The sequence below is a fragment of the Gopherus evgoodei genome, chromosome 8, assembly GCF_007399415.2.
Source record: "Gopherus evgoodei ecotype Sinaloan lineage chromosome 8, rGopEvg1_v1.p, whole genome shotgun sequence".
Lineage (NCBI taxonomy): Eukaryota > Metazoa > Chordata > Testudines > Testudinidae > Gopherus > Gopherus evgoodei.
Window position 1 is genome coordinate 102801527 of NC_044329.1, and position 23993 is coordinate 102825519.

The 23993-nt window shown below is 43.2% G+C and overlaps 1 protein-coding gene across 7 annotated transcripts in view; it reads left to right on the forward strand.

Moving 5' to 3' along the window:
- The window catches only part of RAB3B (RAB3B, member RAS oncogene family), a 129464-nt gene that overhangs the window by 77658 nt on the left and 27813 nt on the right, over positions 1-23993 (forward strand). For all 7 annotated transcript variants that reach the window (XM_030573672.1, XM_030573675.1, XM_030573678.1 and 4 more), the window contains one exon: positions 15336-15454. In XM_030573672.1, coding sequence (XP_030429532.1) covers positions 15336-15454 — 119 coding nt within the window. The remainder of the gene's footprint in view (positions 1-15335; positions 15455-23993) is intronic.

The following is a 23993-nucleotide window of genomic DNA, read 5'->3' on the forward strand; positions in this document are numbered from 1 at the left end:
TGCAACAGATTTGCCCAAAGGAGTATATGTGGCTAATACTTTGGCCTGAAGTAAGGTGGACAGATTCCACTGAGTGTTAAATGGTAGTGAATGGACCATCGTACTTCATCCAAGGGTTCACACTGCTGAGGTCTATTTGCCAGCTACAGTAGTCCTAGTGGAAAAGGTTGTGCTCGGTGAAATCAGGTATTATACACCCACAAGCTTGAAGGTATGACATCTCCAGGCTCAACCAGTGGTAATCAGCAAGGGGAAATTCCAGTACAGATTGACCAGGAGGACCTGACTGAAGAACAGGTACAGCAACTGGTCAAGTTATTGGATAAACTTAAGGATGCCTTTCTTCTCCAGAGATGACACCAATTTGGACATACCACCACAGTCACTCACTGAATTCCCCTGGAGAAAACAGAAACACAGGAGGGTGTCCCTTGCTGTCTTCCAGGATTCCAATGTCATGGGCAAGATCTGGTCTTCCCAGGCATCCACAAAGAAAGAGATGGTCCATGGGCTTTGCCTGAGAGATAGTGGCAAAGAAAGATGGAGGTGTCTGTTTCTTCTGTGATTATACATGATTGATCCAGGTAACCCAAAAGGATGTGTATCTTCTTCTGAAAGTCAGAGTTTCTGGATCTTTTGGAAATGGCCAAAATCTTTAATTCTCACCTCTGGGTATTTCCAGGTGGTTCTGGATCTGGAAGACAGAGAGAAGACTGCTGCCATTACCCCATTTGGACTGTTTGAGGGGACATCTACTTAGGACACACACCACACCTTACGCACACAAACTAATTTAAGCTTCATAAACACCTCGGTGATGTAGATATTTTTACCCCTCTTTTACAAATGGTCCAAGATCATGCAGCAGATCAATAGAATCTATCCATCTTTACAATATGGTCATTATTCTGACATCTGACCTCCTAGAAATAGGACTGAAGAGGCCTGGCTCCCAGCCGACTACTCTAACCTAATCACTAGAATTGCTTCCTCCTATGTCTGTGAATTTGAGTAGAGGCTCTATATTGCTGAAAGAATGAGGAGTACTTGTGGCACTTTTAGAAACGAACAAATTTATTTGGGCATAAGCTTTTGTGGGCTAAAACCCACTTCACTGGATGTCTCTAAGGTGCCACAAGTACTCCTCATTCTTTTTGCTGATACAGAGTAACACGGCTACCACTCTGAAATCTATATTGCTGATTCACATCAACTATCATCTTTCTATTGTTACTTGCTAGACCAAAATCTTTTATTAGGATCTTACAAAATGCTAAAGAGACCACATAACAAAATGCTCTTACCTGAATTTTGTGTTTTCTGCTTTGGTATTTTGCTTATGATAGAAATATATTTGGAGTGAGACTGTCCTTTTATGTTGTATAATATCAGACGGGTAACCGTGTTAGTCTGGATCTGTAAAAGCAGCAAAGAATCCTGTGGCACCTTATAGACTAACAGACGTCTTGGAGCTTGAGCTTTCATGGGTGAATACCCACTTCATCGGACATGCATCGATGAAGTGGGTATTCACCCACGAAAGCTGACGCTCCAATATGTCTGTTAGTCTATAAGGTGCCACAGGACTCTTAGCATGTTGTATAATGTTGCTCAGCTTTTAAATAGCTGTCATATTCCATCCCAGTGGTAACTGCATTCAGTGTTGGATTAACAGATCCCTATATATATATCCCTTATGTCGGTGTATCTAGGACTATAAAGTTCTTTGCATGTACATAGTTCTAATTCAAGAACCTCAGAGTGTATTATTAATGAAACAAATGTTTATATTTCCACCACATGCGTCTGACGAAGTGGGTATTCACCCACGAAAGCTTATGCTCCAATACGTCTGTTAGTCTATAAGGTGCCACTGGACTCTTTTTGTTAATGTTTATATTGTACAATAATGATTTCATCATTTGCTTTCAGTGCATAGTTGTGATAGTGCAGTGGAGCTGTTAAATTTTATTCGCAGTCAACTTCCAGTATTTATTTGCTACTAAAGAAATGGAAGTTGGAAGGAGATATATTATGGAGTTGTCTATATTTCTATATGAAGGTGTTTGAGCTAGATAAAAGATATCTGTAAAGACATGGGCACACTGAACCTAATCCTCTTTTTTTCAGTGTACATCTTTGTGTAGTTTTTCTCTTTTGCAGGCACTGGCTTGTAAATGTCACAGAAGGGAAACCTGATCCGTACAGTGATAAGCAGGGAAAGAGATGTTTGTGAAGCAAGCAGCCCTGTTTCAACCCCAGATATTGTTTGACCAGCTGAATAGGGCAATGGCTGCTAATCCCTTGCTGCGATCTCAAAGGAGCTAGGAAAAGGAAAATCATTTAACTCCTTGTAAGCGGTAGCGTTAATCACAGTATCTTGATCTCATTCCATGTTGGGTAATTACATTCTGCTAACCCAAAACAATGCCTTTCCTGAGTCAGTTTTTCACTTCTTAACCTAAATTGTTGTGCAGAATTGCTGAGTAATGTTAATCAGTTGCTGTTTTTCACTCCAGAAATGGCTGCATTTGAGTGGTGGGGTGGAGTCCAGTGTCTTTTTTTCCCTATATGAATTTTGTTTGTAAGGTGTGTTTGGATCCTTTGGAAGGAAAGGCAATATATAAATGTAGGACTTTATTATTATTTGTAGTAGTACAAGTTTGCCCCAGGGGCATTCAAAGCATCAGTTTTATAGATAACAGAGTTAACAATAAGGGGAAGAAGGGAGTTTAAAGCCTTGTGCCCACCTGCTGACTAACCATGTTTTGTAAACCCCCCTAGGGCTTATCTGCACTTTAAACACTACAGCGTCACTGTAGCATTTCAAATGTAGACACTACCAAAGCCAATGAGAGGGGTTCTCCTGTTGGCATAGGTAATCCACCTCCCTGAGAGGCAGTGGTTAGATCAACAGTTGGCTTAACTATGTTGCTCAGGGAGGTGGATTTTTCACACTCCATAGCAAGATAGTTAAGCTGACGTAATTTTTGCATAGACCAGGCCTTAGGCTGTGTCTATACTAGAAGTTTTTTTCCTAAAATGTCCTACTGGCGCAGGTCCACCTTTGGTAGCAATGCTACTACTAGTACTAATCTAGATGGAGCTGCATGTGGTTGTGTGGTCTAACAGTCTACAAAACAGGGTGGCTGAAACACTGGCACGCCACTGTCTACACTAGGTCTCCCACCTTTACCATCACTATTGGAGCTGAAGTGATGCTATCCGGAGTTGGGAAACGTTAAGGAAAAAATCCTAGCAAAGACGAGGCCTTACAGTAAAGTCATTTTTTCCCATGGAAAAAATTTTCTCCAAGTTGCTAATATAACATGTATTGCAACTAGCTGATTACAGATAACAGGGTTTCATTATATTGTGAGTACACTCAAGTAGGTTCCAATGGCTCATGGTCAATGGGAATACTAGGCAATGAGAGAGAAATAATGTGGTTAATTCTGTCTCTTGACCTGGAATGTTTTAATGAGAGCTAAACTCTAGGGTTAATTTGCTCCTGCCAGCAGGTGAAATGAGAGAGAACTAAGCTTCACAAGGATTTCATGATGTCATAACTCCTCCATAGTAACCAGTGACTCATCTTGCTCTCCTGTTTAATTCTATTTTTGGATGCTAGCAGGAATAATAGGATCAATGCTCATCAACATTATTACTTTTACTGTTAATTTCTTAGTGATTCATAGGACAGCCTGTGCTCTCTTCTCTCGCCTCCTAATATTCTCAAAACTTCCTTTTGTCTCAGAAGTGGCTTTTGCTTAGCCACTTTCTTGATGCCTTTAACGCAGAGTATCCTTTTCAAAGGAAAAAAATTATATAAATCTTATCCGTCATCCACCATGCTGAAGTGCAGAAACTTCTAGAGTGGAACACTGCAACTATTTAACAGTGTACACCAACACTATACAACAGTTAAGACAAAGAAAAGAATTTTAAAAAATCATATTGAATTAAAACTACAGAGGGAATTTAGGTGGAACGAGTTAAAATCCTTATGTAAGTGCTAATATGTATAAGAGGATAATATACTGCATATAGGGTAATGGCCACCATGTGATAAATTGCACAAATAAAATACTTGTTGGGAGGACTATGTAATTATAGCCATCCCAAATTCATGCTGATAAAATCTGTTTATAACCCTATGAAATATAGTGTGTGTGTGTGTGTGTGTGTGTGTGTGTATTCACACACACACACACACACACACACACACACACACACACACACACACACACACACACACAGTACAGAGGTACATTTAAGTGTGTTAAGGCCTTTAATTCTTTCCAATCTGTTTAAAAATTTAAATTTGTTTTTTGTAAGTGAGTGTGTGTATTTAGGTATATAAAATACAATATAATATAAAGTACTGCCATAAAGAGCCACCAAGTCCCTGGAGCTCAGCCAACTACTTTACTCTCTTCATGAAGAAGATGGAAGGTCTGCAGGGATCAAATCAGCATCAGCCAAGAAACAAGGTTAAAAGCACATAGTTCCAAGGTGGTAGTGTTAAGTTGCTGAGCAGGGAAGATTAATGGTGGTGGATCTCCTACAGCAATAGACCTCCCCCTCCAAAATCTGGCATTCACAGTTAAAGATATTTTTTCCTGGGAAAAGGAAAAAAATCTTGGCCGATGATGATTTTCAGTTCCTGAACTTCAGCAGCACAGTGGAACAAGACACAGCTTAAATTTCCAGCAGTGGAGTTGTCATGGTTCCTCATTCCATAACTTTATGGAGGACGTTCATTTCAAGATGCCACCTCAGAGAGTCTTTGATGGATGAGAATCCCCTATTAATGTGGCTGGACCAAGTCACCATGTCTGTGTGAATATAGTTGGTAGGGTGACCAGACAGCAAGTGTGAAAAATGAAGATGGGGTTGGAGGGTAATAGGAGCCTATAGAGGAACTCCTCACTTACCATTCTCCTGCTTAACCTTGTTTCAAAGTTATGTCGCTGCTCCATTAGGGAACATACTCGTTTAAAGTTGTGCAGTGCTCCCTTATAACGTCGTTTGGCTGACTTTACAAGGGAGCATTGCATGAGTTCCTCTTCTCCACCTTCTTCCCCTCCCTCCCTCCCTCCCAGCGCTTCCCCCGCCGCCAAACACCTCTTTGGTGGTGCTTAGGACTTTCTGGGAGGGAGGGAAGGAGGGAGCGAGCGGGGAAGCTGCTCCCCCTCCCCTGGCAGGCAGGGCCACCAAGAACTCCCGCCAGAGAGAAGTGGCGCTTTGAAGGGGAAAGCGCTGCTTCTGTCTGGCTGCTGGCTGCACGGCTGCCCCTGCTCCTCCTGAATCCTCCGGCCTATGCTTGCCGGGCCGCATTCTGAAATGGGCTTTAGAGCTGCAGGCCAGGGCCCTGGGGCCCCCTTATCCCAAGTCCCTGCAGCCACTAAAGCCCCTGCATTTCGGGTGGTCCTGCCTGTGGGGGGGAGGGGGAGGAGCCCCCAGAATCTCAGTTCCCAGAATTGCAGCCATGGGAGCGGTGCCACGCTGCGCAGAGCCACCTGCACACCCCCTGCACCAAACAGGAGCTGCCCCAGGTAAGTGCTCTGCACCTCCTGCCTGCCCCAGCCCTGAGTCTCCTCCTACACCCCCACCCGGAGCACCCTCCCACACTCTAACTCCCTCCCAGACCCTTCACCCCCAGCCCTGAGCCCCAGGGGTAAGCCGGGGCACCTCCCCACCACAGTACAGTACTGTACAGTGTGTAATGTTTTTGGTCTGCCCCCCCAAAATTTCCTTGGAATCTAACCCCCCCCTGCATTTACATTAAATCTTATGCGAAAGTTGGATTCACTTAACATTGTTTCACTTAAAGTTGCATTTTTCAGGAACATAACTACAATGTTAAGTGAGGAGTTACTGTATAAGAAAAAGACCCCAAATCGGGACTGTCCCTATAAAATCGGGACATCTGGTCACCCTAATAGTTGGGTCAAATTCAGATTTTGTATAAGCAGATGAAATTTCACAGATGTCAACAGAGTAGCCTCTGCTTACAGCAGGTCTGAATTTGGCCCATTGTGCTTGAATATAAGCACACTAAGTAAGCCGTGTGCCAGAACCCCATAAATAGTGACTCTGTAAGCCAGCCACTTGTTTCTGTTTGGGTATAGGTATGGAATCGCCAAAGGGCTTGCCCTTTTTCACAAACGTAGTTTGCCTACCTTGCAAGGAGAAGGGGCTGAGGGAACTCTTCTGGGAATCAAACTATGATTTCAAGGAGTAGGACGTTTTTCATCAGATGTTTAGATGTCAAATAACTTGTCACTTCTGGCATCACTGGGCCATATGATCCCTTATCCTGTTTCCAACAAACAACGCCATTGAAAGAAAGGTGTAAAAAGCCATATTATAAAACTCACTGTGTGATGCTATCCAGTTGGGTGGGGGAGGGCAGAAATCTCTTCACCCTAACTGGAGATCACTGATCTCCTGGTGCAGTGATGACTGCTGTTGTGTGTTAAGCACCAACAGTGTGCTTTGCGCTTAGACTCAGTCAGTCACTGCCCCAACTCTCTTACAGTCTAAGACAGACACCGAGTAGACTGTGCTGGAAAACCCAGAGGAGGGAAGAAATAGGATTTTTGTTCTAAAAATAAATTTTATATCATTGACTCAAGGCAGAAGTGCGTCATTGTGAGGGATCCAGATGAAGAGAAATCACTGAGTCAGTGGACTGGAAATGTAAAGCTTTGAGGCTGTATCAAGCAGTTGAACTGCAGATCAATCTTTTATTTATATAGATGTCTGGTCCTTTTTTTTTTTTTTTTTAACCACCAAGCTGTTCGTCACATGTTCTAAAACAAAAGTGGTACGTGTGCTTAGATTAGATCGAACCTGATGCAGATGAGAAATTGCACCTTTAAATTCTTTGTGGTCACACATAGTTGTCAAAAGAAGAACATCAATGAGAATCTTGACTTTGAAACCTGAATAAAAAAGCATGAAATTGGGGCCTAAAGTCTTAAGCATGATGACCCTTTTAAATGTTGTCCTTGGCTTTCTATTTCTGTTAATGCAGGTTTAATGAATTCTGGATATGCTAATTTTATCATGAATAGTTAAGAATTGGATCATGTGAGTAGTCGGGCATCTGACACAAGTACTCCATGCAAACGCATTTGAGTCTTGGGTCTTTCCCTGTGACTCGTGCTCAACTTCTGATGGCTCAGGTATTGTAAGAGCTTTCATATTTTTGTCTGAAGGTCCCATGTAACAGGGTTTTTTGTTTGTTCTTCTCCATATAGCAAACTTAGTTGAATGTCAAGGGGAGGTACATGTGTTATCGCAAGAGAACCCAGACACGTTAGTTATTAGCACCAATGTACCTTGCTAAGATACTACTTACCCTAGTTATAAAAAGCTATCTGATTCTTAGTCAGGGACAGCCAAACAGGCTTCTGGATACTGAAGGCTCAGGCAGTTCTTCCCAGGCTGTTAGTTAGAAGTATGACATCATTTGTGCTGATCTCTGCCTGTACCTCATGTACTTGCTTCCCTCATCTTTTAATCAGCTTAATTATATTCTGTCTAAAGGTCTTGCAGACAACTCAAAAAAGCGATCAGTATTCATGATTTCCCCCCTTCATTAGAATGCTCTCCCAAACGATAAACTTAGGTGCTTAGTTACATGTAAGGGCTTGCTGTGTTTTAAACTCGGAGTGGGGTGGGGAATTGCTGCAAACGCAGAATAAAGAAATCCAATTTTGATAGATACTGCACTGCATGCAGTATCTTGGGGGGCCATTGTATTAGATTGGGGGGAGGGATAGCTCAGTGGTTTGAGCATTGGCCTGCTAAACCCAGGATTGTGAGTTCAATCCTTGAGGGGGCCCCTTAGGGATCTGGGGCAAAAATTGGTCCTGCTAGTGAAGGCAGGAGTCTGGACTTGATGACCTTTCAAGGTCCCTTCCAGTTCTAGGAGATTGGTATATCTCCAATTATTTATTTTTTATATTATGGATGGTTTATGTATGATTGTGTTCTACTCCATGGGGGAAGGTTACCAGTGGGGGGTGATTAAGGTGAGTCACTGAGGCCATGTCTACCCTACAGCCGCTGCAGTGCTGTAGTGTAGGTATTTCCTACATCAACAGAAGGGTTTTGTCCATCAGTGTAGTTAATGTATCTCTCTGGGAGGTGGTAACTAGGTCGACAGAAGAATTCTCCTGTCTGACCTACCTGTATCTATGCTAGGGGTTGGTTAGTTCGACCTAACTATAACATGCAGTATTTTTCACAGCCCTGAGTGACATAGCTAGGTCGATATAATTTTTAAGTATAGATCAGGGCTGAGACTGAAAAACTCTAGAGAGGAACTGCCTCTTGGAGTGTTGTGTATATATTGGTTCAAGCTGGGTTTTCCAGAGACAAAGAAAGGGCTTTTGGTCTAAAAGAATGAGCTTAAACTGACACAGGACCTTCTTTCTGATCCAGTAAAGGGACAGGATCTTGTGTGCAAGGGGGGGCCCCAACCCTTGCAGAGGAGGTGGAAAGACTTTGGCTTACTAGACCCTCGTAAAACAGATGGGTAAGTCCTGGTAAGCTTTTAGCATACGTATAGGGACTTTTATTGTTTTCTCTGTAATGCATTTACCTTAAGAATAAACATACTGGCTTAGAAAGAGGCGTGTGGTAACTTGTAACTGCTGGCAATACGCTGTTTGTAGCCCTTGGAGAGAGAGCAAAGCACAGGCACTGGCCTTTTTAGGCAGGCTGGCTTGGTGGGATATCACAAGTGTTAGGCAGGGAACTGTGCAGCCTTAAAACCTCAGTCAGGAGGGAGTGAGACATGTATTACTTGTGTATGTACTCTACACACCATTGAAAGAAGCATGCAGTGTAAATGTACCCTCAAGGAGAGCGAAGGATCCTCTGGTGTAGGAAGCTGTAGCTTTCTCCACTGAGGAGATATTTCTGTGCTAGGGCTGTTGATATTCTCATGGACTGCATGGCTCTATGGTTGTGGGGGAAGGCCAAACCCTATCAGGAAGCTCAAAGGAACTTGTTTACATGAGCCTTCCTCCTCCAGAGAACACCCTGTAACACCCTGGTGAAAAATATCAGTGGTTAATGGTTTTCTTTTCCCGCATTCACAGTGAGGCTTGCATGCTAGGCAGCCAGCATCTTAGCCCTTCATGAGCAGACACAAGCACTATGGCTGTGTATATTGAAATTATGGGAAGTGAGACTTTAAATACGTCAGGTCTGCTTCTGATCTCACTTATAACAGTTTTACACAGGTGTAACTCCACTGAATTCAGTAGAGCTCTTCCTGATTTAAACCATTGCTGATGAGATTAGAATCAGGTCCTACATCTCAGAAGGAGTTCTGTACAGAGGGATTTATTTGCCTTAAACTATATTCTGCAAGGACTCTTCCAACCAGTCTCTGAATTTTTCTGCTGAAGCTGCAGAGTTGATAAAACCCTTTTAGGGTACATCTGCATTTCACTAAAAGACCGGTGACACCGAGTCTCAGAGCCCAAGTCAGCTGACTTGGGCTTGCAGGGCTTGGGCTGCGGGGATAAAAATTGCAGCGTAGATGTTCAGGCTCAGGCTGGAGCCTGGACTCTGAGACCCTCCTTCCTTGTGGAGAGTTGGCTCCTTCCTGAGCCTAAACATCTGCACTGCAGCTTTGTAGCCTTGCAATCCGAGTCCCGGGAGCCCAAGTCAGCTGACCCGGGCCAGCTGTGGCCATGCCGCGGGTCTTTTATTGCAATGTAGACATATCCTTAGATATTTTTCTCCAAGACTAAGGGAAGGAAACTTTGTTAATCATGTTTTAAACCAGTGGCATGAAAGGCCTTTTTTAAAAGCTAGAGTGTGGAGGCTGAGCACCACCATTCATTTGAGACCTGCTTATCCATAAGAGTAACTGCAGCAATCAATATATTATACTGAGCGTGTCCCTTGATGATAAAGCTCTGGCCTCCCTACAGCTATTTCAGAGGATCTGTTTGCTGAAAGATGGATGAAATACATTTGTGCAAATGATACATAATACCTCCCAAACTGAAGATATTTTAATTTCTTGAGTACTGTACCTGCTTCATGGAGCAGATCCAAAGGAATGGAATGTTTAGTAGGTTGGTAATTATAGACCTTTTCACCTCTAGATGCTAGGTTAAATCTAGGCCACCTCAGTAATGAGTAAAAGTTGTTACACTCACCTAATAGGCATCAGATGGTATTGCTGCCTGCAGTGACCCAAGGGTGTGAGTACCAACTTCAGGGCAGACTTTTAGGAAACGGGGCACAAAACCCAAACTGATGATGAGTTCTGTATTTAGATTTCACCAATGAATTATCAAGTGTAAACTCGTCAGGCACTATAGCAGCCTTAACATCGAGTAACAGACAGTCCCCTTTGGTACCATGGTCTATCTTATCACTCAGGTAAGTTTATTTTTGTGATAGATGGTCCCTTACACCAAGAATGACAGCAATATTCAGGTTACTCCCAGTTCCAAAGGACCAGTCACTCACCTCAGGTCCATTGCACCTTAGATATCACCATGACAGAATGTGCCCCGGTATTCATACCCTACATACTATTTTAATAATCTTTGTACAAAACATGCCTTGTAAGGTATCATTTTGAAACTTGTAATTTCCTGGTCAGTATTGTCCTGGTAAAATATGTGTGTGAACATTCTGTGTGAAGTTATAAGATTATCCTGTACGGTGATATTAACACATTTCCAAATGCCGCAGCCCTACCCAGGCAGAAGTCAGGTTTATCCTAAACAAAAGAAGGAATGTGTGTTTTGCCTCAGTTTGCATTGAGTCAGTAAATAGTCATCAAGCAGGGAGGACAAACAAAGGAAGTTCGAACAGGTGAAAAACAACAGCGGGGAATATCCTTCTACATAGTCTCTTTGTCTCCTAGTTCTCAGCTGGAAATGTTTTTCAAGAGGGGGACTGCAACTATAAGAAAGGAGGGACAGTCACTCCAAGACACCACCCTTCCCTGCCCATCACATTCACTGCATCTGAAGAGACAAAGGAAGCAGCTGTTAGAAAAAAGGTTCCCCACCCCCGTCTATCAGAGGCCACCGACCCACAGAAAAAAATCAGACGCGGGCCACACACAGCCCAACGGTTGGGGGAGGGGGCACGGAGTCTCAGGGCTTCCATTAGTGTCTGGGCTGGGGCCAGAAATGAGAGTTTCAGGGTGTGGGAAGAGTCTCTGGGCTGGAGCAGAGGGCTGGGGTGCAGACAGAGGTGAGGGCTCTGGCTGGAAGTGTAGGATCTGTTGTGGGGCTGTGGATGACAGTTTTGGGGTACAGGAGGGGCTCCAGACTAGGGACAAGGGCTTTGGAGTGTGGGAGGGGGTTCTGACCTGAGGCAGGAGGTGCGGGGTGCGCGCTCTGGCTGGATAGTGCTTACTTCAGGTGGCTCCTGGTTGGCGGCACAGCAGGGCTAAGGCAGGCTCCCTGCCTGCTGGGACTCCGTGCTGCTCCCAGAAGTCTCTGAATGTTCGGCCCCTGGGCGGAGGGGCAATGACGCTCTGCCTTGTGGGTGCTGCCTGCACCCACAGGCGCCGCACCCACAGGCGCCACCCCCACAGCTCCCCTTGGCTGAAGTTCCCGACTATGGGAGCTGTAGAGCAGGCACTGGGGGTGGGGCAGTGTGTGGTGCTTCCCTAATCACCTCTGCTCCTAAGGGCCATAGAGATGTGCCAGTCGCTGCCTGGAGCTGTGTGGAGCTGACTGGACTTCTGGCGAGCTGGCGCTTGTGGCTCCAGTCCCGTAGGGGGGACATTGAAGCTCGGGGCTTTTGGCCCATGGTGCGGAGACTTGCCATGGGCCGGATGAAATGAAGCAGCGGGCTGGATCCAGCCTGCGGGCCATAGATCCCCCATCCCTATGTTAGACTCTGGGAAAAGAGTCCTGGCCTAAAGAGTTCGGTCAGTAAGACTGTTGAAAGCATGTGGCGAGAAAACTTTGCTTTGACTCTAAGTTAGGTACCAGTATGCATTTTATCTTTATTTTTTGTAACTATTTCTGACTTTTATGCCTCATTACTTGTACTCACTTAAAATCTATCTCTCTGTAATTAATAAACTTGAACACACTGGATTAGGGAAAACGGTAAAACAAGTGTCTGGATAACTCCATTTGAAGTAGCAAGTTGTGTGCTATTATTCCTTTGAAGGCACAATAGACTCAACATATTTTCACTGTTGAGGAGAGGGCCAGGCAATATAGGAGCGGGGGAGTGTTGGTGTCACCCTGTAGCATAACCAAGACTGGCAGAGGTGGTGGTAGGCATAAGCAGACTAAGCAATTGCTTCGGGCTCCAAGAAGCTCCAAGGGGCACCCTATTCCATTTTTATTATAAGAACTTGCCTAGTTTTAGTATTGTGTGTCGGGGGTTTGGGGGGGGGCATGTTCCTGCTTAGGGCCGCCAGTGGGCCAGCATCTGCTCTGAAGGCTGGTAAGAGCCAAGGTATGGCTGACTGGTTGCAGCACACACACAGTTAGGAGTGACTTACATGCTGGAAGCTGTTTGTGAGCAGTCCAGGCTGGAGGCCACAGCAGCAAGACATTGTTAAGGGCACCTGAGGTTACAGGCTGGGGTGACTCAGCTACTCCTTAGTCTGGATTGTATCCTGGTATGTCACAATCATACCAAAGACAATGCTTGTAGCCAATCGTATAATAATCTATATAAAGATGTATTAAATAGGAAAAGGAAGAGAGTTATTTACAAGGTTAAAGCTAGTTAACACATATACACAATTGAGTTACATTCTTACGTTTCAAAAGATAATAGAAGTGTCTGTAGTCAGCAAGATCTATACATCCCTTCGGGCAAATACAGGCATAGGCCTGGTCCACACTACAGCGTTAAATCGATTTAACTTTGTACCCGTCCACACTACAAGGCACTTAAAATCGATTTTAAGGGGTCTTAAAATCGATTTCTGTACTCCTGCTCAACGAGAGGAGTAACCCTAAAATCGATATTACTATATCGATTTAGGGTTAGTGTGGACGGAAATCGAAGTTATTGGTCCCATTCTTTTACTGAGCTACCCAGAGTGCACCGCTCCAGAAATCGATGGTAGCCTGGGACCATGGACGCACACCACCGAAGTAATGTGCCCTAGTGTGGACGCATAAAATCGATTTTATAAAGCCTGTTTTATAAAATCGATTTCATTAATTTCGATTTTACTCTGTAGTGTGGACGTGGCCTGAGTAGCTGGAAAGCTCTTGCTTATGTCTAGAAAACCTTCCCCCCACACCTCCCCGTTCAAACAACATAAAGATTCCAAGTTCCTTTTGTTGGATGGCTTTTATTCCCCTCCTGCCATGTGCTCAGAGCTGCAAATTCAGCTAATCGGAGCGGTCCACTTGCCAGAGTCATCTTCACAGGAAGGAAAATAGAATAACAAAAGTCTTTTGTCCTCTTGTTGCAATACATAGGAAATTCCAGGTGCAATGTCCAACAGTAGTATGTCTAGTATTGATGGAACTTTCCTTTTGGGAAGGGCATAATACTTACTCTTAAAGGTCAGCCCTTCACACTAATTAGTCTTTCCTGTTTTGTGATTTATGCAGTCACAGAGGTTCACAATACAACCACTTAAATATTACCTTATAATATGGCTACCAATGTTATAAGTGAGATTAATGCATGCAGCAACTCATGACCATTCAGTAAAGTCTAAACACAGTCTTATAATTCTAATACTAACACACAGGTGAGCCAGACTGACTACAGCTATGTACTTGTGAATATTCAGCTGAGACATGGGGACCTTGGCATGAGCTGCCACCTGGTCTGCCAGTGTCACAGATGGCCTATGTGAAATGGTTTCCCGTAGCCATGTGTCAGTGTAAAACTCACCAATATTTCATATCCACATTGACGGTCCCAGCAGATAGGCCAAAAATTGAATGGACATGGAGACTGAGGGTTTGTCTACACATGAAATTATTACTGAATAGGTATTCTGGAATAACTATTCCTGAATAAAGCAGCAAAGAGTCTTGTGGCATCTTAAAGACTAACAGATGTATTGGAGCCTAAGATTTTGTGAGTGAATACCCGCTTCCTGAATAAATCCTTATGTACATAAATTAGTTTAAAACACTTCGGAAGTGGATTGAGCTAAATCAGAAAAAGGCACTTTTATTCTAGAATAAAAGTACACTGCTGGAGTTATTCTGGAAGTTATTTCATTTGAGTGCTTGCCTACGAGGGGACGCTGTGCAAAATTAATGCAAAGTAACTTTTAAGTGGATTAGTTAGACCATAATAAATGACTGTGTGGACACACTCCTTCAAAATTCCTGGGTGGATACTTGTATTTACTTCGTAAATTAAACTAATCTGAATTAAAGCCACTTAAATTCTGAATGACAGTATCCATACATCAGAGGGGTAGCCCTGTTAGTCTAACATGCATCTGACTAAGTGGGTATTCACACTTGAAAGCTTATGCTCCAATACGTCTGTTAGTCTATAAGGTGCTACAGGACTCTTTGTTGCTTTTTACAGTATCAATACAGGGATTTAATACTATTTGCCTAATTCACACCTTCAGTTAAATTAGATTCATTTTCCTGAATGTCCCTGTGTAGACAAGCCCTAAAATTCACATTTTAATTTCATCTGGAATAAGTTTAATGTGCAGACAAACCCTGAGCTACTGTCTCCACCTCAAGGTAGCCCCCGCAGGCAGGGGCTTGTCTGCATAGTGGGGTAATGTGCTCTACTGGGGTGTGATTTCCAAAGCGCATTAATGTGCTGTGCATTAACTGATCCATGTAGACCCTACTGGTGAGCACTAAGTATTTCCTAGTGTGTTTTCACATAGTACTGTTTTAAACAGCACTTTCACAAAAGGCATTTGCAGCATCCACTTTGTGTCTAAACCAAAGATTTCACACTCATCAGTGCTAAATTCTTATACACTCTTTACACAGAATAGCTCTTGACTGCTGTCCCATTTCCATCTCCTTGGAAGTGTTGACATTCAATGAACTCTGCAACATTCTGCTGCTGCACAGAGTGTGTGGCAGGGAACAGCAATTAAAGGGTTGACATTTTCCCGTATTTTTTTTTTTTACAGGACACGTCAAAATACAATGATCAGAACATACTTAATGCAGAAACATAATTAATACTAAAATATAAACAGAAATCAATTACTGCTGTGGGAGCTGTTGGGTACTCAGCATTTCTGAACATCAGAACACTCATTTAGTTGCCTAAATATGGGTGTAGGACCCTAACTTTTAGTTCTTTTTTCTGTGACCCTGGGCCACAAAGCCTAACCACTTCCATTTTTTATTTAGGATACTGCTGGGCAAGAGAGATACAGGACCATCACTACAGCCTATTATCGAGGCGCTATGGGGTTCATCCTGATGTATGATATCACCAGTGAAGAGTCGTTTAATGCAGTGCAGGACTGGTATGGATTACAATAATTTGTTCCATCTTTTTTATTTTTTAAGCCAGTTATTTCTTCACCAATGCTTGTTGACTGTTTCATGTGGGTTGGGAGTAATTTCCTTACCTCCCTGCAGTTGCTTTGTATTGCTATGTTCTTCATCATTCATTTGAAATTCAGAAGAAATGTTTCACTATGGAATTGCGCTTGAGAAAAAGTTGCACAACTCCACTAGCTAGTTCCTTTAGGGTTTAAAAAAAAATTATTTTATAAAAGATTTTATTTCCAGTGATGGATTTTTAAAGCTGTTGTTCACAGCAAAAAAATATATATGGTAATACACAACACTTATGGGTTATTGAGGTTCTTCCCTATAGAGCCACTACAACCCGGTAAAATGCTGGTTTTATGGGCCAGTTGGACACAGCCAATCATTATTATAACCTGGGTAAAATCTAAAGAAGAAGGGTAAAATTTCTAAAAGCACATAATCCCATTTTCAAATGTGATTTAGGCATTTAAGAGCCTAATCACTTTTGAAAATGGAACTTGGGTTCCTCTGTGACATAGAAGGTTTTGAAAACTTTAGCTGAGGTTTTTCAATTAACCTTTATGAACTCTATGGAAAAGGTTAATTGATCTAATCAATTTTCAGCTGTGGTGTCTGGTTCAGTTCCATTATACTCACTGCAACTTTAGTGAACCATTATCATTGCTGTACTGAGAGTGCATGTGGTTAAAGCTGCCTAAGACCCAAATAAAGTATTAATGGGGAAAAAATAATACTGAACCTTTCAGTATATGCTTCATGGCTTTTTGAAGCACCTTAGCTTAGCTGGGGAGGGTCGAGCCCTGAAAGTGTAACAGAGTAGAGAGTAACTTTCAATACTTTCACAAGGGACTCTGATTAAAAAAAAAAATCTTTAACCATTAATAGGCCTTATGTCTAAGGAATGCATGTGTTGCAGTGAGCAGGGTTAAGGATTGGAGAATCTCTTATTTGTGTTCCTTTGAAAATGTTTTTTCACAGCCAGGGAAGGAGACAACAGCATGTGGCAAACAAACTTAAATTCAGGAGGAAGCAACAGCACATAGGAGACCAATTTGTATTACCTGCACCTGTTGGAGGTGTTTATTGTTCCTAAAAATATGCTGATCATACTGAGAATATGGCCCAGTGTCAGTGTTGCCAGGTGTCTGATTTCTGACTAGAAAATCCAGTCAAAAGGGAACGTGTACAATGTTCGGTCACCACGGGGCAACGGAGGGGTGCTGGGTCATCAACCCATGCCAGGTCCTGCCCTGGGGGAGAGGGGTGTAGTGTGTGTGTGTGTGTGTGTGTGTGTGGGGTGCCCTGGGAATGGCCTCAGTGTGTGTGTGTGTGGGGGGGGAGGAGTTGCAGAGCGAGCCTACCTCACGCTCACCCCATAGCAGCGGCTCCTGCAGCTCTTGTCCCCTGGGCTGTCTGGGCTTGGCCCTCCAATCCAGGGGTTGCAATCTGTCCCCTGGTGCATGGTACTGGGGTCAGGCGAAACCTGAACAGTGCTGTGTGACTAAGTGCATCAGAGGTCAGGTTGCAACTCCTAGAGTGGGGAGCCAAACCCAGCCAACTCTGTGGGACAGGAGAGTTTGTGGGTCAAGGTGGGAGAGTCCCATGAAACCTGGGACTGTTGAGGGTGGTAGTCTGCCAAGGGTCTTGTCCAATAACTTGACTGAAAGCAGCAAATGCTAGGTGCTTCAGAGGAAGGTTAAAAAACCTCTTGGTGGATAGCTATGGAATAATCTGCTCAGTTTCTCCCTAACCCCTCTCAGATTGGTTGGTTTATGCCCTAAAGCATACAAGGTTATATCCCTTCTAAAAAAAAAATCCCAACGCTATTTATACACCGCAACATAGGGCTTGGTGAGGCTCAAGTGAATGAAGACTTGTGAGCATTGGCATCAAGAGCCCAACAGCTCCTTCATTTACAGTTCCTCAGTGACCAGTTCAAAGCCTCTTATTTGCAAGTGGCTGAGAGCAAGCTTTGAAAACCCAAGGCACTGACTGACTAATGGTCTAGTGCTGCCACATTCTCAGCAAAGAGCCCAGGTAAGATAGTGCTCAGATGTATGGAGAATTCTTTTTAAATTCTGACTTAAAACTGTATTCAGTGTATGGTGGAGGGAAATGGGGGAGTAAAAAATTAGTGTTGTTGGGGAATGGGAGGGTTTAACCCTAAAACTAGTCTCTGGGCCAGATCTTCAGCAAGTATAAATTGGAGTAGCTTCATTAACTTCAGTAGAGCTACAGTGATTTACACCTGGCTCTTGAATTATACACTTTGAAAATAATTTGGCTTTTGCAATGAAAGATATGAAGCCATTGGTCAATTTACATTGTAAGCTAAAAAATAGTATATGTCTTTGGGCTTTCAAGTTGAAGCTGACATTGAGAAAATGCTGATTTTATTTCTGTCTTCTATATAAATGGCTGAAACATAATCTGGTACTAGAATGTATACCCAGCTTAATGTTACTGCAATGTTAGAACAGCTTTTACTCAGAAAATATACAGCTTAACTGTAGGGCTAGGTCTTTTCCCTCTTCAGTGAGAGCAAGCCCAAAGAATTTCTAAAACAGCTTACTGTAATCACTCCTTTTTCTTCTCTTAGTGCTTATGGGTCATATAGTAGAAAGGGTTTGTCAGTTTGCAAAGAGGCAGCCTAATGATTTAAGGAATCTAGAATGATTTGCAGGGCTTTTAGTGACCGTGCTGGAGTCTGATAGAGACATGAATGTGACTTTTACAGTTTCCCTAAATGATCACCATTAAAGCACACCAAAACTTGTTCTGGAATTATCTGGCAGTGGAAATACGATAGTTTTGGTATTAACTGTCAACATCAAGTTCAATTCAGGTTTCTGTTGAATAACAGTTCTCTTTAGTAATGTGTGTTTATGAGATCTCAGGGTCATTATAATTATGCAGAAAGCATATGTATTACTAGAAGCTATACATCACTTTCCCATCTGTATAACAGTATGCTGTCCAGCATTCAAACACTAAAGGAGCATTTCCATCAAGACATGTTAAACACAGTTTTGATTAGAAACTACTGCAGATTTATGCCTAAATAATGAGGAACTCCATACTTAGTTTGCTGTTAAACTCACAAGCACAAGTATGAATCATATCATGTGTGGAACCATGAACTAAAGGAGAGTCCCTTCTGCTAATGGTTGTTTTGCATACTCAAGTGACCACTCAGAGCTCCAAAAGTCTAATGGGAATTTTGGCCAATTAATCCCAACTACTGATATTTAGAGAATTTCATTCTGGAGTTGTACGCCCACACTTCAGATCTCCTTTGGTCATCTACAGAATCATACCACTGCATATGTGATAGGGCCACTTGGTTTTCCAGTTAAGGAATAAGAACATAAGAATGGCCATGCTGGGTCAGACCAAAGTATCCCGTCTTCCGACAGTGGCCAATGCCAGGTGCCCCGGAGGAAATGAAGAGAACAGGTAATCATCAAGTGATCCATCCCCTGTCACCCATTCCCAGTTTCTGGCAAACAGAGGCTAGGGACACCATATCTGCCCATCCTGGCTAATGGCCATTGATGGACCTATCCTCTATGAATTTATCTAGTTCTTTTTTGAACCCTGTTATAATATTGGCCTTCACAACATCCTTTGGCAAGGAGTTCCACAGGTTGACTGTGCGTTGTGTGAATATGACTGTTCTTGTGGAACAGCAAGGAGGGTGATATGGCACTCTCATGTGAGAGAGAGAGACTGGTCATACCTTTCTAGAGAGACATAACAAAGGGTAACGTGAGAATGAAGGACCTAGGATCCATCCTGTTCCGGCAACAATTGCTTTCCTTGAGTTAGTAAAACAGAACAAATACTCATAATAATATGTCCTAGGAAGCCTCTACCTGCAGTTTATGATCTCATTTGATAGTTTCTCATATACAGTTTGGGAGTCTGATAGCCGGGCGAGTACTGATTGTACTGAGGGAACAGAGTCTTCACCATCATTTCAGGCCTGGTCTACACTACAAAGTTAGGTCGATGCAAGGCAGTTTATGCCAACCTAGTTGAGTATGTGTCTTCATTTAAATTTGTCTTCCACTAATGTAAGTGCCCTGTTATGCCAACATAGTAACACCACCTCCCCAAGCAGTATAGAGTCAAAGTCTATGAAGTGCAAGTGTAGACACTGTGTTACTTATGTCAACCCTAACTGTCCTCCAGAAGCTGTCTCACAATGCCCCACACTGACCGCTCTCGTCACCATTGTGAAGTTCACTGCCCAAAGGTCATGAAGACTGGAAGACCTCCCTCCCCTTTAAAGCCCTGTGAATTTTTGAAATTCCTTTTCCTGATTGCCCAGCTTGGCAAACATATCTGGCAGACCTCTGTTATTGAGTGCAATTACACAGCTGACAGGGCCAACATACCCTGAGGAATGGTAACATACAAAAGTCAGTAGGAGAACACTTCAGTCTTCCTGGACATTATATAACAGATTTAAAAGTAGCTACACTTGAACAAAAAAACTTCAGAAACAGACTTCAAAGAGAAACAGCAGAACTAAAATTCATTTGCAAATTTAACACCATTAATTTGGGCTTGAATAGGGACTTTGCCTCTCTTGGAATTGACACTTCCTCATCTGTTATTGGGAGTGGACTACATCCACTCTGATCGAATTGACCCTCTCAGCACTGGTTCTCCACTTGTGAAGTAACTCCCTTCTCTTCATGTGTCATCATATAATGCCTGCGTCTGTAATTTGCACTCCATGCATTTGAAGAAGTGGTTTTTTACCCACGAAAGCTTATGCCCAAATAAATCTGTTAGTCTTTAAGGTGCCACCAGACTCCTTGTTGTTTTTGTGGATACAGACTAACACAGCCACCCCCGACACTTGACAAACTATCAAAATGCCAAGTATATCAGAGGAGAGCTTCTTTCACTATTCTCCAAGTTAAATGTCATGTATTTTGAGTACTCTTGAAAGCAATTGACTTCAGAACTGCAAGTTGCACAGTCTAAATGGATTCCGTGCAACCTGTGATCAGAGGAAAGAATGCTTTTGGAGAAAGCATAGTTAGAATTGCCAGTCTTAGGGCTTGACAACAGGCAAGTTGCACCAGTGTAAATTAAATCAGTTCATTAAACTGGTACAACTTTTGTGTGCATGTTCTTATATCAGTTTAAACTGGTAATATCAGTTTAGCTTGTGCCTGTATATTTACCAAAGCAAGCTAACCTGATATAAGCCAGGTTTAAACTAATAGCGTCAACGCACAAAGTGACATTGGTTTAACTAAATCAGTACAAAATCACACCTTTAGTCAAACAGTACAACTGTGTGTATAGACCAGGCCTCAGTTAGAAGTCTTCCCATAGGAACAGTGACAGTGAGACACAGACACAGAAAAACTGCATACAGAATATGAATATACAAGTCACACTACCCTGTCCGAGGTTAAGTGAAAGGAAAACATCTGTATGACATGAGTTTTCCACTCATTCATTTTGCCAGGACCTTAGGTAATAGGTGTCATAATAGGAATCTTTATAAAATCCTGAAAGAGAGAGGGAAAAAGAACCATAAAAATGGAGGACTAGCAGTGACCTTGATGGTCACCTAGTCTAGTCCTCTGCACTGAGCCAGGACTGAGTATTATTTAGACCATCCCTGACAGGTGTTTATCTAACCTGTTCTTAAAAACTTCTAGGGACAGAGATTCCAAAACCTCCCTAGGTAATTTTTTCCACTGCTTAACTACCCTTATAGTTAGAAAGTTTTTCCTATTGTCTAACCCGTATCTCCCTTGCTGCAATTTAAGCCCGTTACTTTTCTTGTACTGTCTTCAGTGGTTAAGAACAATTATTACCCTCCTATTTGTAACAATCTTTTACATACTTGAAGACAGGAATGCCAGAAACTGCCTAAAAGTGTGATGTCAGCAGTCCCGAACTTTGGCCCGGCCCCCCACACTCTTCCCCTTCCCCCCGCCAAAGTGCTTGCAACCCATCCCAGCTTGGTATGGTTCAGAAACTTTATATAAGAGACCAGGGAGTAGGTGGTCCTGCCTAATGGTCACACCTGGGCTAAGGTCTGCCCATCAGTGACAGTAGGTCACCAGGCTGGAGTTGGAGGAATTGCAAGAGTCAGGGTCAGAGTCAGGCCAGGATTGGAGCCTAGAGAGCAAAGGTAGTACCAGGTTAGAATCAGGAGGCAGGAATCAGGTTCACAGTCAGGCTGGAGTTGGAGATTGGAAATCAAGCAAAGTCTGGCACTGCAGCGGGCCAAAGTCTGTGTGGTTCACTGGACCACCCCTGAGGTTAAATATGGCACTTGGCCAATCAGAGGGCCGCAGGATACCGTCACTCGGGATCTTTTGGGCAGTACTTCCAGAGGCACCTACTCTCCATATGCTCCTTGGCTGTGCCTTTGCATGGCCTTCTGGTTGCACTGTGTGAATATCAGCTGTCCCAGACTTTGCAGACCTGGCTTCTAGTCCCCAGGTCCTTATACTTTATAAGTGTGTACTCTATGCCATTGTCCAAATCATTTATGAAGATATTGAGTAGAACAGGACCCAGGACAGATCGCTGAGGAACCTGCTTCATATGCCCTTCAAGCTTGATTGTGAACCATTGATAACTACTCTCTGAACATGCTTTTACAACCAGTTTTGCACTCATCTTATAGTAGGTTCATCTAGGCTATATTTCCCTAGTTTGTTTATAAGTAGGTCATGTGATACAGTATAAAAAGCGTTAGGCCTGGTCTACGCTAGGAAATTAGGTCAGTATAACTACATCGCTCAGGGGTGTGAAAAATCTACACTCTTGAGCGACACAGTTAAACAAACCTAATCCCCAGTGTAGACAAGTTACCACCTCTTGGGGAGGTGGATTACGTACTCCAACAGGAGGAGAACTCCTGTCGGCCTGGATAGTGTCTTCATGAAGCACTACAACTGCACATCTGAAGCATTTTAAGTGTAGACAAGCCCTTACAGAAGTCGAGATATATCACATCTATTGCTTCCCCCTGTCCACAAGGCTTGTTTCCTTGTCAAAGAAGGATATTAGGATGATTTGACATGATTTTATTCTGTTATTTACCACCTTATTATCTCTTAGGTGCTTACAAATTGATTGCTTGATTATTTGCTCCATTATCTTTCCACTACTGAAGTTAAGCTGTCTGGTCTATAATTCTCTGGGTTGTCCTCATTTCCCTTTTTATAGGTAGGTCCATGGTTCTCAAAGATAATTGCTAATGGCTCAGATATCGCTTCAGTCAGTTCCTTGAGAGAGAGAGAGAGGTGTGTTTTTAGTTAAAGGCATTAGTTAAAAATTGTACAATAGCTTTTTAAAAAAATGTGGGTGCTAAAGTTCGGCACCTAAACCCATATTGGAGATGCAGCTAGCAGAGGATCTTAAGAGTAACAAGAAGGGTTTCTTCAGGTATCTTAGCAACAAGAAGAAGGTCAAGGAAAGTGTGGGCCCCTCACTGAATGAGAGAGGCAACCTAGTGACAGAGGATGTGGAAGAAGCTAATGTACTCAATGAGTTTTTTGCCTCTGTCTTCACGAACAAGGTCAGCTCCCAGACTACTGCACTGGGCAGCACAGTATGGGGAGGAGGTGGCCAGCCCTCTATGGAGAAAGAAGTGGTTCAGGACTATTTAGAAAAGCTAGGTGAGCACAAGTCCATGGGGGCAGATGCGCTGCATCCGAGGATGCTAAAGGAGTTGGCAGATGTGATTGCAGAACCATTGGCCATTATCTTTGAAAACTCCTGGCGATCAGGGGAGGTCCCAGATGAGTGGAAAAAGGCTAATGTAGTGCCCATCTTTTAAAAAGGGAAGGAGGAGGATCCGAGGAAGTACAGGCCAGTCAGCCTCACCTCAGTCCCTGGAAAAATCATGGAACAGGTCCTCAAGAAATCAGTCCTGAAGCACTTAGAGGAGAGGAAAGTGATCAGCAACAGTCAGCATGGATTCACCAAGGGCAAGTCATGACTAACCTAATTGCCTTCTATGAGGAGATTACTGGCTCTGTGGATGAGGGTAAAGCAGTGGACATGTTTATTTCTTGATTTTACCAAAGTTTTTGATATGGTGTCCCACAGTATTTTTGCCAGCAAGTTAAAGAAGTATGGGCTGCATGAATGGACTGTAGGGTAGATAGAAAGCTGGCTAGATCATCAGGCTCAATAGGTGGTGATCAATGGCTCCATGTCTAGTTGGCAGCTGGTATCAAGCGGAGTGCCCCAAGAGTCGGTCCTGGGGCTGGTTTTGTTCAATATCTTCATTAATGATCTGGAGGATGGCGTGGATTGTACCCTCAGCAAGTTTGCAGGTGACACTAAATTGAGAGGAGTGGTAGATACGCTGGAGGGTAGGAATGGGATACAGAGGGACCTAGACAAATTGGAGGATTGGGCCAAAACAAACCTGATGAGGTTCAACAAGGACAAGTGCAGAGTCCTGCGCTTGGAACAGAAGAATCCCATGAATTGCTACAGACTAGGGGTCGAGTG